Below are 13,320 nucleotides of genomic sequence, written 5' to 3'. Positions count from 1 at the left end.
TTTTTTTTTTTTTTAAAGATTTTATTTATTTATTCGACAGAGATAGAGACAGCCAGCGAGAGAGAGAACACAAGCAGGGGAAGTGGGAGAGGAAGAAGCAGGCTCACAGCAGAGGAGCCTGATGTGGGGCTCGATCCCGTAACGCCAGGATCACACCCTGAGCCGAAGGCAGACGCTTAACCGCTGTGCCACCCAGGCACCCCTATGTTGACTTTCTTAATCTCCCTGAGTTTATCTGGGTGGAGCACGGGGAGAGGTGACAGGACCCAGCAATGCTTGTAGGAAACCCTTCCCCTCCCCACTTGCCTTTTTAGAGTCCTATGGTATGCTATAGTCCAGGGAATTGAAAACATATCTCCGTGCAAATACCGGTAGTACATACATGTTCACAGCAGCATTATTCACAATAGCCAAAAAGTGAAAACAGCCCATATATCATCCACTGACGAATGGATAAACAAAATGTGACCTGTCCTTACCATGGAACAAAGTACCCACATGCGCTACAATGGGGATGAACCTTAAAAACATTACGCGAAGTGAATGAAGCCAGATACAGAGGCCATACATTGTATGACTACGTGTACATGAAACGTAGATTTCAGAATAAAGAAATCTATAGACAGGGCGTAGGTTAGTGGGGGAGCGAATCAGGGGTACAGGGTTTCTTTTGAGGTGACGGAAATGTTCTGGAATTAGAGGTGATGGCTGCACAGCTCTGTGAATAGCCTAAAAACCCCAGAGTATATGCGTTAGAATTAGGAGTAAAATTATGATATGTGAATTATATCTCAATTTTTAAAAATGGACAAAAGTAAATTCTTAGCCTTAAACACACTTTAATTCATTTTAGAAAGGAAGAAAATTATCACTGTCTTTAACTTAGTAAATTGGAAGACAAGTAGTAATCTTGAGGAAAGAAGAGGAATAAAATCCCACATATGAGGAATTAATAACAGGACATAAAAACAATAAAAACTAATCTCAAAAGTGGTTTAATGCAGGAAAAAAACAAGGAGGAGGGGAGGAGAAACAGAAGGAGGACATCCCACAGCAGGTGTAATCCACACCGATCATAGATGCATGTGGTCAGAACGTGTCATAATTACAGATACGGACATTTTAATTATAAAAGAATACTTTCTAAATGCAGGAATTTATGCTAATAATACACACTCCATGAAATAGGTTAATTTTCTGGGAAAAACAAACCAAAACAATAGAACGGATTCAAGAACCATCAAAGAACTTGAATAGTCAATATTCAGCGGGAAAACGATTTCCAGTAATCAAAGTATTTGTCCCAATAATGAATTTGCCAGATAGTTTTGTAGATAATTTCTTAGGATTCTAAAGACACAGAAATTCCTTTACTCTATTTAGGTACTGATCTCAGCACGTGGAAAAGATGGGAATCTGCCAGATTAATTGTGTGAAATGACCATCTCATATCAAACCTCAGCAGACAGCGCAAAGAAAATTCCAGAAAAGAGCCTTCCTTAGGACTATAGAGCTGGAGCTGATGCTGATAGCTAGGGTCAGCTGGCAGTTGGGGTTTGCGTGGCCACGCTCCACTGCTGGTGTGGATGTTTCGAATGAGGCAAGTGTTTTAAAATTAAGAAGTTCCATACAAAATCCGGATTCCTGGCTACTCTAAAAAAATGAAAAGATCTGAAACCACAGAGCCCACGACTTGCATGAGGACAATGGGCTGAAGTGGACTGGGGCCGTGCCTTCCCTTGGGTCATTTGCTCTCCAGATGACGTTGGCCATGGGGACGGGGAGGGGTGGATTATCAGAAGCTGTCATTGCTCAGTGTGGACGTTTTTGTTTCTTTGAGATGTACAGCTGTGCTCTTCGGTAATTTCTGTGGTGGCTTTGACCCAGTGGAGTTTTGAAGGACAAAGGTCTGTCTTGTGGAAGGTGTATTCCTTCTTTGACTGTTCCGCAACTCATCAGGCTCTTGGGTTTATTGGGGCTATTTGTGATGTAGGAGGCTGTGGCTCTGCCCTCGGAGTGGGGTGGGGTGTGACAGAAACACGGGTTTGTGTTTTCCAGGCTCATCTGATATCACGGGTCCAGAAGCAGTCAGAGGCCCAGTTGGGGGCTCACTGACCGTGCAGTGTCGCTATGGACCCAAGTGGAAGGCCTACATTAAGTGGTGGTGTCGAGGAGCCCGGTGGTCAGGCTGCCATATTCTCATTCAAACCAGTGGGTCAGAGCAGGAAGTGAAGAGTGACCGAACGTCCATCCAGGATGATCAGAAATCATTCACGTTCACTGTGACCATGGAGGAGCTCAGGTGGAACGATGCAGACACTTACTGGTGTGGGATTGAGAGAACTGGAACTGACCTTGGGGTCAAAGTTAAAGTGACCATTGACCCAGGTAAGAATACATGTGTGTGTGGATGTATCTCTTGAGAACCTGCTCTATGACGGTCCCTGAGGTTCCTCTCCAATGACTTAAGCGTCACTCAGAGTGAACTGTCACCCAGGGGGGTTGAGTCCTGAGTTCTTCTAGGACCCCAAATGACCCCTTGGATTGGGAGGGACAGGGCTTCTTTTAGTTGCTCTCATGGCTCCCGGTACCTCCTCCAGGGTAGACCCAGCCTTTCTGGGCACGTGTTTCTCTGCACAGCACAATGCCTGAGTCTACTGTCCATAGAATCAAGGTGATGGTCCCAGTTTCAGGCCATGGACCAAAGAGACCTTCTTCCATGCAACCTAGAGATCCCAATTCTTGTCACTGCTTTCCTGGACCTCTGGTGCCCACACGTCCCTGCTCGTTCTGGACTTTGGGGCCGGGACTTCATAGCTGCTATTCCCACCCCCTGTTCCATACCCAGTCCCAGAGGGAAGAGGCCCAGCACAGTGGGGGTGCTGTGGTTGATTCCTGAGGTCCAAAAAGGCCTCCCCAGTCAAAAGGGTGCATTTCTGGTGCCTGAAATCTCATTAAAAGGCATATACGCATTTGGGCTTAATGATGCTCTCTTCCTAAGTACTTCTAGATTGCAAACACTCCTGGGACGGGCAGCTTAGAGGTCCCACTGCCTTGGTTTGAATGAGTTGGTCTGTTCGGCTCTGCTTCTCTGACCCCCAGACAGGTAACACCAGCTCCCAGGGCGCTTGTGGCAAGGGGACAGCACGGAGTCCGCAGAGCCCCCCTCCTGCCTGAACCTCCGAGGCGTGTTGCTGTTGGCAAAGTGCAGCACATTCACTGTCTCACTGAATCCGGAAAATGTTCCTGAGATCTGACTATCCTCACTGTAGAGGCTTAATAACTTGTCCAAAGTAAAGGTTCTTCCTGAACACTATGAGTTTGGTCACAGGTGGTCCTGATCTTAGAAGTCACAGATCTTGGGAGTGTTAGCCACCGGGCCAGCCCCCCTCCTTCTGCTCCTGTCCTTTCTGGATAAATGAGACTGGGGGAGGCATTGGCAGAGAACTTGTCATAAGCAGGGAGAGGGTTTCAAGTCTAGCTGAACTCCAGCTGCCTTTGCCCTGTGGTAACATTAGGCCCCCTCTAATCCTTCCAGGGCCTGCTCGAAATCCTCCCTGAACCTGTACCCAGTCCTCCCTGCCTCTGAGGCTGAGTCTCCTAGTGGCCAGGGAGATAGGAGCAGTCCAGGCTATAGGCCCTTCCCATGGCCCAGCTCCAGGCTCCCCCCAGACTCAAAGCCACGTGCAGGGCTGCGGGCGGGTTAGCAGGCTGAATAGCGTATAATCTGGTCTGTATGCCTAGCACCAACTACAGTATCAACCACCATCACCACCACCTCAACCACCGTGTCCACAGAGCCAGCAGAGACCAAAGGCCCCCCAACTGAGACAAGCCACCACTCCCGTGGCAGGTAAGCCAGCTCTGGTGCACTGTTTCCTGTGGTCTACTTGGCTCAAATTCCTCCAATGGGGGGACGCTTTGCAGTCCCAGGGGCCAGCCAGGGCTTGTCCCTAGACCCTTTGCCTCCTTTGAGAGGGCGAGGATGCCAGGGGCTCTTCCCACTTGATATCAGACCCCACAGTGTCCTTGGAGCCCCCCAGATTCTTCCTTCTGGAGCACTGGTGCATTCATTCTTCTATCCTGTTGTTACTGAGTTAACTTCTGCATGGCCAGCCCCTTGTTGAGCTCTGGAGGCATAGACATGGAGCTTCCCCCCAGGAGCTCAGAGTGCAGGGTGGGAGACTGATGAGCTGACAGTCAGTGCAGATGGCGTGGCCAGTGTGTGTGTGTGGGCCCCAGCACCATAAGGCCACAGGGATGGCTCTTGGTCCAAATACCAGGAGAACAGGGAGGGCTTGGGGACACCCTGTTTCCCCTAATTACCGTTATGGCAAGAGCAGCAGTACCAACTGTTTGCCTCATCTCGAGAGCACCTGCCAGTTCACAGAGGGCTTTTCTGTCCATTGTCTGTTAATCCTTGGACCCTGCTCCATGAGGACAAGCAGGCACATATAATTGCCCATTTCATAGAGGAAGAAACTGAACCTCTCTCATGCTTCTTAGCACTCTGTCCAGCCAATGCAGCTGAAGTGGCTTTTTGGAAGCTGAGAGGCCTTTTTCCATCTCCTCCTTGGCCCTCTTGACTTTCTTGCTAGACCTTCCGTGATCTCCTTTGCTGGACCTTCTTGTAGAATCTGGTTGGGAGGTCCCAATTCTTCTATCCCCTTTCCCATTTGCCCTCTGTTTCAAAAGTTTCTTTTTTACTAACCTGCTTTTAGTGAGTAATACTTAAGGAGTTTCCTCTTTTTATGAATCAAAGCTGTATGTCAGTATCAATTAGGGTCTTTGATCAGCCTGAGATGGATTCATTCATTCATTCACTCAACAAATAATTATTGAGCCCCCACTCATGCCTATCACTGTCATGGGGAATACAAGAGGATACTAAGATGGACAGAATGATCAAGCTGTCTGTCCTCCAGGTACTTACAATTGAGAGATAAATAATGTGCCAGATAGAGTTAATTAATTCATTCATTGATGAGTTTATTCTACAAATTCTGTGACTAGTGATGAATAAGAGATAGTCTTTGAATTAGATTCAGGCTCAGGCTGCCTTAACACCACATCCCAGGCCACTTCAGGAACAGACATTTATTTACACACAGTCTGGAGACCAGAAGCTGAGATCAAGGTGTCGGCACGGTTGGTTCCTTCTTGGGGCTTACAGGGAGAATGCGGTGGCTGCTGGCCATCTTTGGCACTCCTTGCCTTGTGGCACCGTGACCCCAATTTCTGCCTCTATTGTCACATGGCCTTCTTCCTGTGCGTAGCTGCGTGAAGCTAAATTTCCCTCTTGTAAGGACGCCAGCCATTGGATTAGGACCCCTCCCAATCCAGTAGGACCTCATCTTAACTTGATTATGCCTGCAAAGATCTTATTTCCAAATAGGTCACCTTCACAGGTTCTGAATGAACATGGTTGTGGGGGTGGGGGACACTTTTTAACCCAGTACAGCAAGGGCAAATGTAGGAGCAGAGAGAACTTTCCAGAGCCTGTTGGCATTCAATTTCCTTTAGGTGTCTAGACCCACAGAAACCTTGCGGAACCCTCCTCTCCTTTAAATTTTTTTTTTTTTACCATCTCTGAGGGCGCCAAAGAGTGGGGTTCCCAGGCTAGAAACCCCAGGCTTGCAGGTCAAAAGGCATGTGGCCCTCCCCGCTACCAGGTGGCTGGGGTGTGGCCCGGAAGCAGGAGGTGGGCCCGGGTGCTGCACGGTGTTCTTTTATTGTTTCCAGCACTAACTCCCTGAAGCTCAGCATCCTGATTCCCCTCATCTTGGCTGTGTTGCTGCTTCTCCTGGTGATGGCCTCCCTCCTGGCTTTGAGAAGGATGAAGCGGCAGGAGAGAGGTGATCAGATGGGGCTGACTGCGCTGGGGCTGGGCTGACTGCGCTGGGGCTGGGCTGACTGCGCTGGGGCTGGGCTGACTGCGCTGGGGCTGGGCTGGGTGGCAGTGTGAGGCTGGTGGCGGGCTCTGCTTCCACATTCTCATGGTAAATGCACTCCCTCCTCAGAACTCACTAGGGCCTAAGCTCTTTTGGGGCGCTCTCCAGCACCCCTCCCCCGCTGCAGCCTGGAGACTCTTGTAGTCAAGGGGGGGGGGCTCATTCTTGCTTATCACGTTTCCTCCCTAGTATATGTCTGCAACCGAAGTTCTAAGTACTTTCTGCGTTCCTCAATATCTAGGCTTTTGAATCTAAAAACCAGGAGAAAAGAACTTCTTATTTCTGTGTTGTCTTTAAAATTGGGGGGGGGGNGGGGGGGGGGGTGGGTGGGCAGAGAGAAACAGGAACCACAAGCACTTGAAAACTGGTCCATAAGATGCTGACCCAGCTTGTGCGCCTCACTCAGAAGGCAGCCTGGAGGGGACACTCGTGTGCTAGGATTGGCCAGGCACCAGCGATGCAAGGAGGGGACAGGCTCAGCTGCCTGACAGCCCACAGCCCACCTGAAGAGTAACTGGAATTCTGGGGACAAAGGCGACGAGACAGATATAAAGCAAGTGCCATGAAGCTGGGGAGGGAGGGATTCAGCACCCTGGGCAGCTGGGAAGGCAGGTGCGACTTTGAGTTGACTCCTGAATGACCAAACCGGTAGGGAAATGGGGGCATTCCAGGCAGAACTTCTGGCAGAAGTTAGTCTGAGCCTGCAATTGCACGGAAGGGAACTTAACCCCAGGGACGCTGATTGGTGGCAGGGCCACCCAATCAGCTAATTGCCCTTCTGTGATGTGGGGGAGATGGGCGAGGTCTCCTTATTTCTCAGGTGGAGAACTGGAAGCTCAGAGAGGTGAAGTGACCAATGTCACAGAGTGTGTCATCTGAGGAGTCAGAACCAGGTCTCATCTCTCTGATCCTGGAGGCTAATTCACCTCTTTTCTTCCAGATTTCTCTTCCCCAGACCTGGGAGCCCTGCGAGTCTAGGGATGGGCTTTCTAATTCTGATTGTTCTTGTCTTTTAGCTGCTGGGACATCCCCAGAGCAGGTAAGAGAGTCCCCGAGGTCAGACCAGAGAGCCCAGACAGCTCCTTTCTCTCTGTCCTCATTTTCCTTCTCCCAGGAGCACTGAGGTCCAAACGTATCAGACAAACTATGTGCCCAAGTGTCTGTGTGCTTATGGCCCAGTTGCAGGGCATGGGAGGATGGGGGGTGGATGATGGAAACAGCCAGAATGGGGGAGAGCTGGAAGGGGACAGGTGTGGGGGTTGCAGAGGAAGCTGGGAGGGTCTGTGTCCCTCCAAGGAAGAGGACCTGGGCTTTCTTTCCAAGGTGCTCCAGCCCCCGGAGGGGGACCTTTGCTATGCAAATCTGGCCCTGCAGTCAACCGGGACCTCCCACGACCCCTCCCAGAGGAAGGCCTGCACAAAGCCCACCTCCTCTGCCCTGGATGATCAGCGGGAAGTGGAATACGTCACCATGGTGTGTACTTGGTGGGGCTGTTGTGGGGCTTGGAACCAGATCTGCCATTGCCCCCACTTTGAGGATGGGCTTTCTCCAGCCTGGGGGGTCACAGAGGAGGAGGGGCCAGCGCTGGGCCAAGCCACAGCCATTGAAAGACTTGCCTGTGCAACTCCCCCAGACTTTGGCTTTTTGAAAGTGTCTCCATAGCAGGCCTCAGCCCTGGGGGACTCAGAGTCTCATCAGGCACGGCCCTTATGTTGGGCAGCGGAGACCTGGACAGGCGTGGAATTCCATGTGAAGTGTGCTGCCCCAGTGTGGAGTTGAGGGAGGGTCTTCTGCTGGGGTTGGAGCTCCGAGAGCTGGCAGAGTGAAGGGGGCGGGAGCTGGAAGGTGTGGGAGTAGCCTTCAGAAGCCGTGAAGGCCCTGTGCCCCCACCTCATCCAAGGCCTCCTCCTTCCACGGGCAAAGCCTCTTGCCTGCCTCTCTGACGCCTTGGGCATCTTTATCACAGGCCCCTTTCCCGAAGGAGGACATTTCCTACGCGGCTCTGTCTTGGGAGCTTTTGAATCAGGAGCCAACCTACTGCAACATGAACTACCACGTTGCCCGTGTTCCCAGCAGGAGCCACGAGGAGTCCATGGAATACAGCAGCATTAGGAGACCTTAGCCTGAGCTCCAGGCTCCCCTCTCCAACCCCTCACGAGGCCTGTGAGCATGTTCCTGCTCTGTCTGCTTTCTGCCCCCAGTCATCTCACAGGGACCAACCGTGACTGAAGCCTCAACCTGGTCTCAGGGGGCTTTTGGGAGGTAGATGGTGGTCTCTTTACATCCCTTTATCTCCCATATAGCTTGGGAGGGGGTTGGGAATATGCTCTGGAGCTGCCAAGGGAGTAATAATGATAATGATACTACTAATAATTGACCTTTATTTATTGCTTACCATGTGTGGTGGGCTGAATAATGGCCCCCAAAGTTATCTGCGTCCCAATCCCTAGAACCTGTGAATATGGCAAAAGGAGCCGTGCGAATGTATGGAGTTGAGAATTTTGAGATGGGGAGAGTATTCTGGATTTTCCAGGTGGGCCCTAAATGTAATCACAAGGGTCCTCGTAAGAAGGAGGCAAGGTCACAAGAGGAGAAGGAAGCCGATGACAGACGCAGAGGTTGGAGTGATGTGGCCAGAAAAGGCAAGCAATGGATTGTTCCCCCCTGGAGGGTCTAGAAGAAACCAGCCCTGCCAACACCCTGACTTTAGTCCAGTGAAACAAATTTTGTCCTTCTGGCCTCCAGAATTGTAGGAGAATAAGCTGATGTTGTGTTAATGAAGCCAGTAAACCTGTGGTCATTTGTTACGGCATCAACAGGAAACAGACACTCTATGTGGCAGGCACCTTCCCTAAATGCTCTACCCCCAGTAACCAGCGGAATCCTTGCAACAACCCTATGGGGGCATCTTTACCATTGCCCCCATTTTACAGATGAGGAATCAAGGTTCAGAGAGGTTCAGTGACGTACCAAGTTTTTTTTTTTAATTTTTTTTATTATATTATGTTCGTCACCATACAGTACATCCCTGGTTTCTGATGTAAAGTTCGATGCTTCATTAGTTGCGTATGACACCCAGTGCACCATGCAATACGTGCCCTCCTTACTACCCATCACTGGTCTAGCCCATTCCCCCACCCCCCTCCCCTCTGAAGCCCTCAGTTTGTTTCTCAGAAGTGATGTACCAAGTTTTATCGCTAAGAAGCGGACGAGTTGAAATTTGAACTTGGGCATTTGGGCTCCCAAGTCTGGTGTCTGGGCCACTGTCCTGCACGGCAAGTCTAAGGACGAGGGAGTGTGTGTGCTACTGGTGCAGGGATAGTTAGCGAGTATTCACAGATGCTGGGCTTAACACCTCTGTTCTAGAGTCCTGGCAGCCCTCCCTCCAGAGTATGTCCTGAATCCCAGCATGGTGGCATGGCTCGTTGTCTCCATGGTTACCAGCCAAGTCCAAGCAAACAGCCAGTCCCCTGCCTGCTGCCCCTCCTTCCTTTTTGGCCCCAGAGACCATTCTCCTTCTAGCAGCCAGAGTGATCTTGTTAAAGCACAGTCCTGGTCACTTGCTGCTTATCACCTTCTGGTGGCTTCTTCTGCCTGCCCCTACAACCCCAGCTCCAGCCACTCTCCTTTTGGAAAGATGAAGCTTAAGAAAAAAAAAAAAAGAAAAAGATGAAGCTTGCTCTTTTCTCAGGGCATTGACACTCGCTGTATCTTCTTTCTGGAATGTTCTCCCCACGGATGTGTGACTAGTTAGCTTCTTTTCATCATCTCAAGTGTCTCCTCCCAGTGTAGACTTCCCCTGACCGCCCTAATGGCAGTAGCCCCCGCCCCTACCTCCAATTTCTCTCTGTCCTGTGGCCCCGTTTTTCTTTCTTCATAGCAGGCACAGCTTTATGAACTTATTTACCGGCATGTGGGTTTACTGTTTCCCCCTCTCCGCTAGGTTGTAGGCTGCTGAAGGTGAGGACTTAGTCTTGCTCACTGCTGTATCCCCCGTTTTAAGGTTTCGTACATCGTGGATTCTTGAGTGTTCATATGTTGCCTCGAATGAATAAATAATGCGATGGTCCAGGCATGGGAGCACAGGGCAAGTTTTCAGGAGCGGGGACACCTACCTGTGTCTTTCATTCTAGGGAGGGGGTCCTGGGCCACCACCTAAGGAATTTCAGTATCAAACTCCCAGAAGCATGAAGTGAAGAGATTTCTTTCTCTCCTCCTAAAGCCAGGGGAGACAGGAGGGACCATGATTCCTCTTGACTGGAGGACAAAACTCTATTACTTCACTTGTCTCTTTTGGTGGGCGCTGGGATGAAGCATCAGGGAAAGGAGTCATGGCTTGGGAAGAAATGATGAGCTAGCCTCGGGCTACAGGCAGGTGCCCCAGCTGGTACAGGGGCCGTAGTTATGTTTACGGGCTGCTGCTAGCGTGTCCTGGGGTTGCCCGACTTCTCACAGCTATGGACACCCCAGGTGGTCTGGGAGACGTGGCCTTGGTGGATGTCCATCCCAGCATGCACTGCTCTCTGCTCCTGCTCCCACTCCCTGAAAGATGATTCCCTAGAACTTCAAGAGCTGTACCATCCTGGGGAAATTTGCAGAGCCTAGCAAACTTAAATATTATTGGGCTGGTCATTTAAGCTGGTTGGATCAGTGAGACTGTTTTGACCCTGAGCAAGAAGTGGCTACAGAGGGATCTTTAAGTGAAAAATCTCAGAGCAGAGCAACACTAGAACGAGTTGAAGTATAAGAGTAACAGAAAGCCTTGGGCCAGCGCATCGCTGTGCCGTTTTAGCCATTGTGCATAAAGTGGTTTTATTGCTGAGTTTTTAAGCAGCCAGCACCAAAAAGAACCTGTAAGTACATGGTTATTCTGGATAGTAAGGAATTCATCTTTTCTGGTAATCAATCACTGACACTACTGAGGGTTAGTGCCTTGACAGTTCTGATGTAAATCTAGAAACTCCGGGAAGACTAGAATTTAGCTCAGTTGGGTTTAGCTGGAGGAGTCTGGTTGCTTCTGCCTTTATCTCAACGGTAGATATGGGCTGGAGATAGAAGGTTCTGGCAGCCTAGCTGAACTGAGAAAAGGCAAATCCACTTAGAAAGACAGATCCACTCTGATCACTTTTGATCGCCTTATTCAAGTTTCCAAAAAGAAGTCTGCCAGATATATTACCAGAGATAATGTTTTGATCCAAAATTCCAACCGTCTGGGTTGGTGGCTCTCTGAAAACAGAACTTTTCATGTCCTGAGAGGTGGGGTTGACTAGCTCATGACATTTGTGAAAGCTGTTTGGTCCACTGTACATTCTGCAGCTGGACTGAGCAGATTTCTGATTGGTGGTCCTCGTGGGAAGCATTTGGGTTCTTCGGGTTTGGGTCATGACTGTAGGGATCCATCCTGCATCCAGCCCAACTTGTTCAAGCTTGAACTGAAATTTAGAGAGCACTGGGGGGAAGTAGTCAGGGCCAGGGGAAGGGAGGCAAACATATGCAAGCAGTTTGAAAGGAAACGGTTTCATGTTTGTAGATTGGGATCTTGGTGTTGTCTCAGCCATATCCGGCCACTCTGTAAAGATTTTGCTAAAGGAGATTAAACGTGCTGCACTAGCGCCTTTACTAAAAGAATAAGGAAGTTCAGATATGGTTCCTGTGTCTGAGTGAGAGTGACATGGGCGATTTTGCTCTATAGTTTCTAGGAAAACACATTCTGTTCAAACTCCAAGATATTGAACCACTCAGCTCTGACTGAGTGCTTAATTATTTATAGCCTGCCTAAAGTTGCTGGGGTTTCCCTCCTTTGGTTTTTAAATTATTACTATTTAAGGATCCCACTTAAGAAAATTGTAAGTTTGGGGCAGTCTCCTTTCAACAGCGGTATGCATATTACTGGCTTCTAGAAGACAGAACTTTCTTTTTTTTTCCCCAAAGATTTTATGTTTATTTGACAGAGAAGGAGCAAGAGGGCACGAGCAGGGGGAGCTGCAGGCAGAGGGAGAAGCAGGCAGAGGGAGAAGCAGTCTCTCTGCTGAGCAGGGAAACCAATGTGGGGCTCGATCCCGGGGCCCTGGGATCATGACCTGAGCCAAAGGCAGATGCTTAAGTGACTGAGCCACCCAGGTGCCCCAACGATGAAGCCTTCTTGAGAATCAGTTGAGGGAGAGAAATATACTCAGCTGGTAATCTTCAAAATACATGATTGAGATAAATGTTGAAGTGAAGTGAGACTGAAAGCCTACCTTTGCTTGACACCTTGGAAATAAGAGTTTATAGCCACTTGGCCTTGGAAATGCTAGACTGCTGGAATCAGTTGATATCATGCACCGATACTTTTTTTAGATTGGGAGAGATTGCTCTTGTGGTCAGCCTTTTCTTTTACCAGCTAGGTGCATTCTTTTCCAATGTAAATGGAATTGAGAATTGGTCAAATCATTGAGAAAGTTGCTTAAATCAGGGAATTGTAAACGAAATGTATTCTTTCTTTAAGTGACTTCTTTCTACTCAGAATGGCAAAATGTGTAGTAATTCGCTAGTGTTCTGATGTAGACCTAAGTCTTGTCTTTGCGTACGGGTCTGCTGAAGGAAGAGCTCATAGCTGTTTCTGTACTAACTGCCCACGTTGTATTGTCTTGTTCCAGTTTCTCTGACATGAAGCAAGACATTCTAGACACTTATGAAGCAATTGGATTGCGAAATCTTTCTTTGTTTTTATGTTTTTCCTCCTGGTATTTTACAGTTCTCTCACTCATTCCTAATTTGGTCAGCATTTTTTTTAAAAGATTTTATTTATTTATTTGACAGAGATAGAGACAGCCAGCGAGAGAGGGAACACAAGCAGGGGGAGTGGGAGAGGAAGAAGCAGGCTCATAGCGGAGGAGCCTGATGTGGGGCTCGATCCCACAATGCTGGGATCACGCCCTGAGCCGAAGGCAGACGCTTAACCACTGTGCCACCCAGGTGCCCCTGGTCAGCATTTTTTTTTTTTGACAGAATTTTTTTTAAAGACATGCTTTTATTGAGTCTTTCCAAAACATTCAATCTAGTTTTTGTAGAAAAGACCGTTCTTTTTTTGTTTACCCCCTTATGACATTGGTCAATATCCTTTTCGTTTGCACTTTAATTGATTAGTTTATACATGGATTAATTGACATTATTATATTTAGTATGCATGGTTGACCAAAAGATTGAAGAGTGTTGACTAATCTGGTACATTGGTGAAGAGAGGGTTTGGTTAAGAAAGTTTCTACTAAACTATCTGTTATGACCCTAATTTCATAAAAGAAAGGACATTTGAGCACACCCAAGCCAGAATAGTAGGCAGGTTTCCTAAGAAAGGACAGTTGATAGCTTTCTGCTTAAATGGTTTAGG

General features: G+C 48.8%; 3 protein-coding genes across 3 annotated transcripts in view; 1 reads left to right on the top strand and 2 right to left on the bottom strand.

Moving 5' to 3' along the window:
* TMEM104 (transmembrane protein 104) overlaps positions 1–5,198 on the bottom strand; it is a 118,702-nt gene extending 113,504 nt beyond the window's left edge. Inside the window, exon 1 of the mRNA XM_034640611.1 lies at positions 5,172–5,198. Coding sequence (XP_034496502.1) covers positions 5,172–5,198 — 27 coding nt within the window. The remainder of the gene's footprint in view (positions 1–5,171) is intronic.
* Positions 1–13,320, bottom strand: part of RAB37 (RAB37, member RAS oncogene family) — a 159,622-nt gene that overhangs the window by 131,896 nt on the left and 14,406 nt on the right. The window lies entirely within an intron of this gene.
* Positions 6,269–8,745, top strand: LOC117795466 (CMRF35-like molecule 1). Its single transcript, XM_034640309.1, has 3 exons — positions 6,269–6,990; positions 7,275–7,424; positions 7,918–8,745. The coding sequence occupies exons 1-3, from the start codon at positions 6,808–6,810 to the stop codon at positions 8,071–8,073; spliced, it is 489 nt and encodes a 162-aa protein (XP_034496200.1). The 5' UTR covers positions 6,269–6,807; the 3' UTR covers positions 8,074–8,745.

The sequence above is a fragment of the Ailuropoda melanoleuca genome, chromosome 13 (assembly GCF_002007445.2).
Source record: "Ailuropoda melanoleuca isolate Jingjing chromosome 13, ASM200744v2, whole genome shotgun sequence".
Taxonomy (NCBI): domain Eukaryota; kingdom Metazoa; phylum Chordata; class Mammalia; order Carnivora; family Ursidae; genus Ailuropoda; species Ailuropoda melanoleuca.
Note: the sequence above shows the minus strand (reverse complement) of the source record. Positions and strands in the feature narration are given on the sequence as shown.

What these genes read in the sequence shown, in the direction of transcription:
- LOC117795466 (XM_034640309.1), top strand. Translation starts at nt 6,808, where the DNA reads ATGTCACAGAGTGTGTCATCTGAGGAGTCAGAACCAGGTCTCATCTCT. An exon ending in CTGGGACATCCCCAGAGCAG is followed by an intron (nt 6,991 to 7,274) that starts GTAAGAGAGTCC and finishes TTTCTTTCCAAG; the next exon opens with GTGCTCCAGCCCCCGGAGGG. An exon ending in AAGTGGAATACGTCACCATG is followed by an intron (nt 7,425 to 7,917) that starts GTGTGTACTTGG and finishes TCTTTATCACAG; the next exon opens with GCCCCTTTCCCGAAGGAGGA.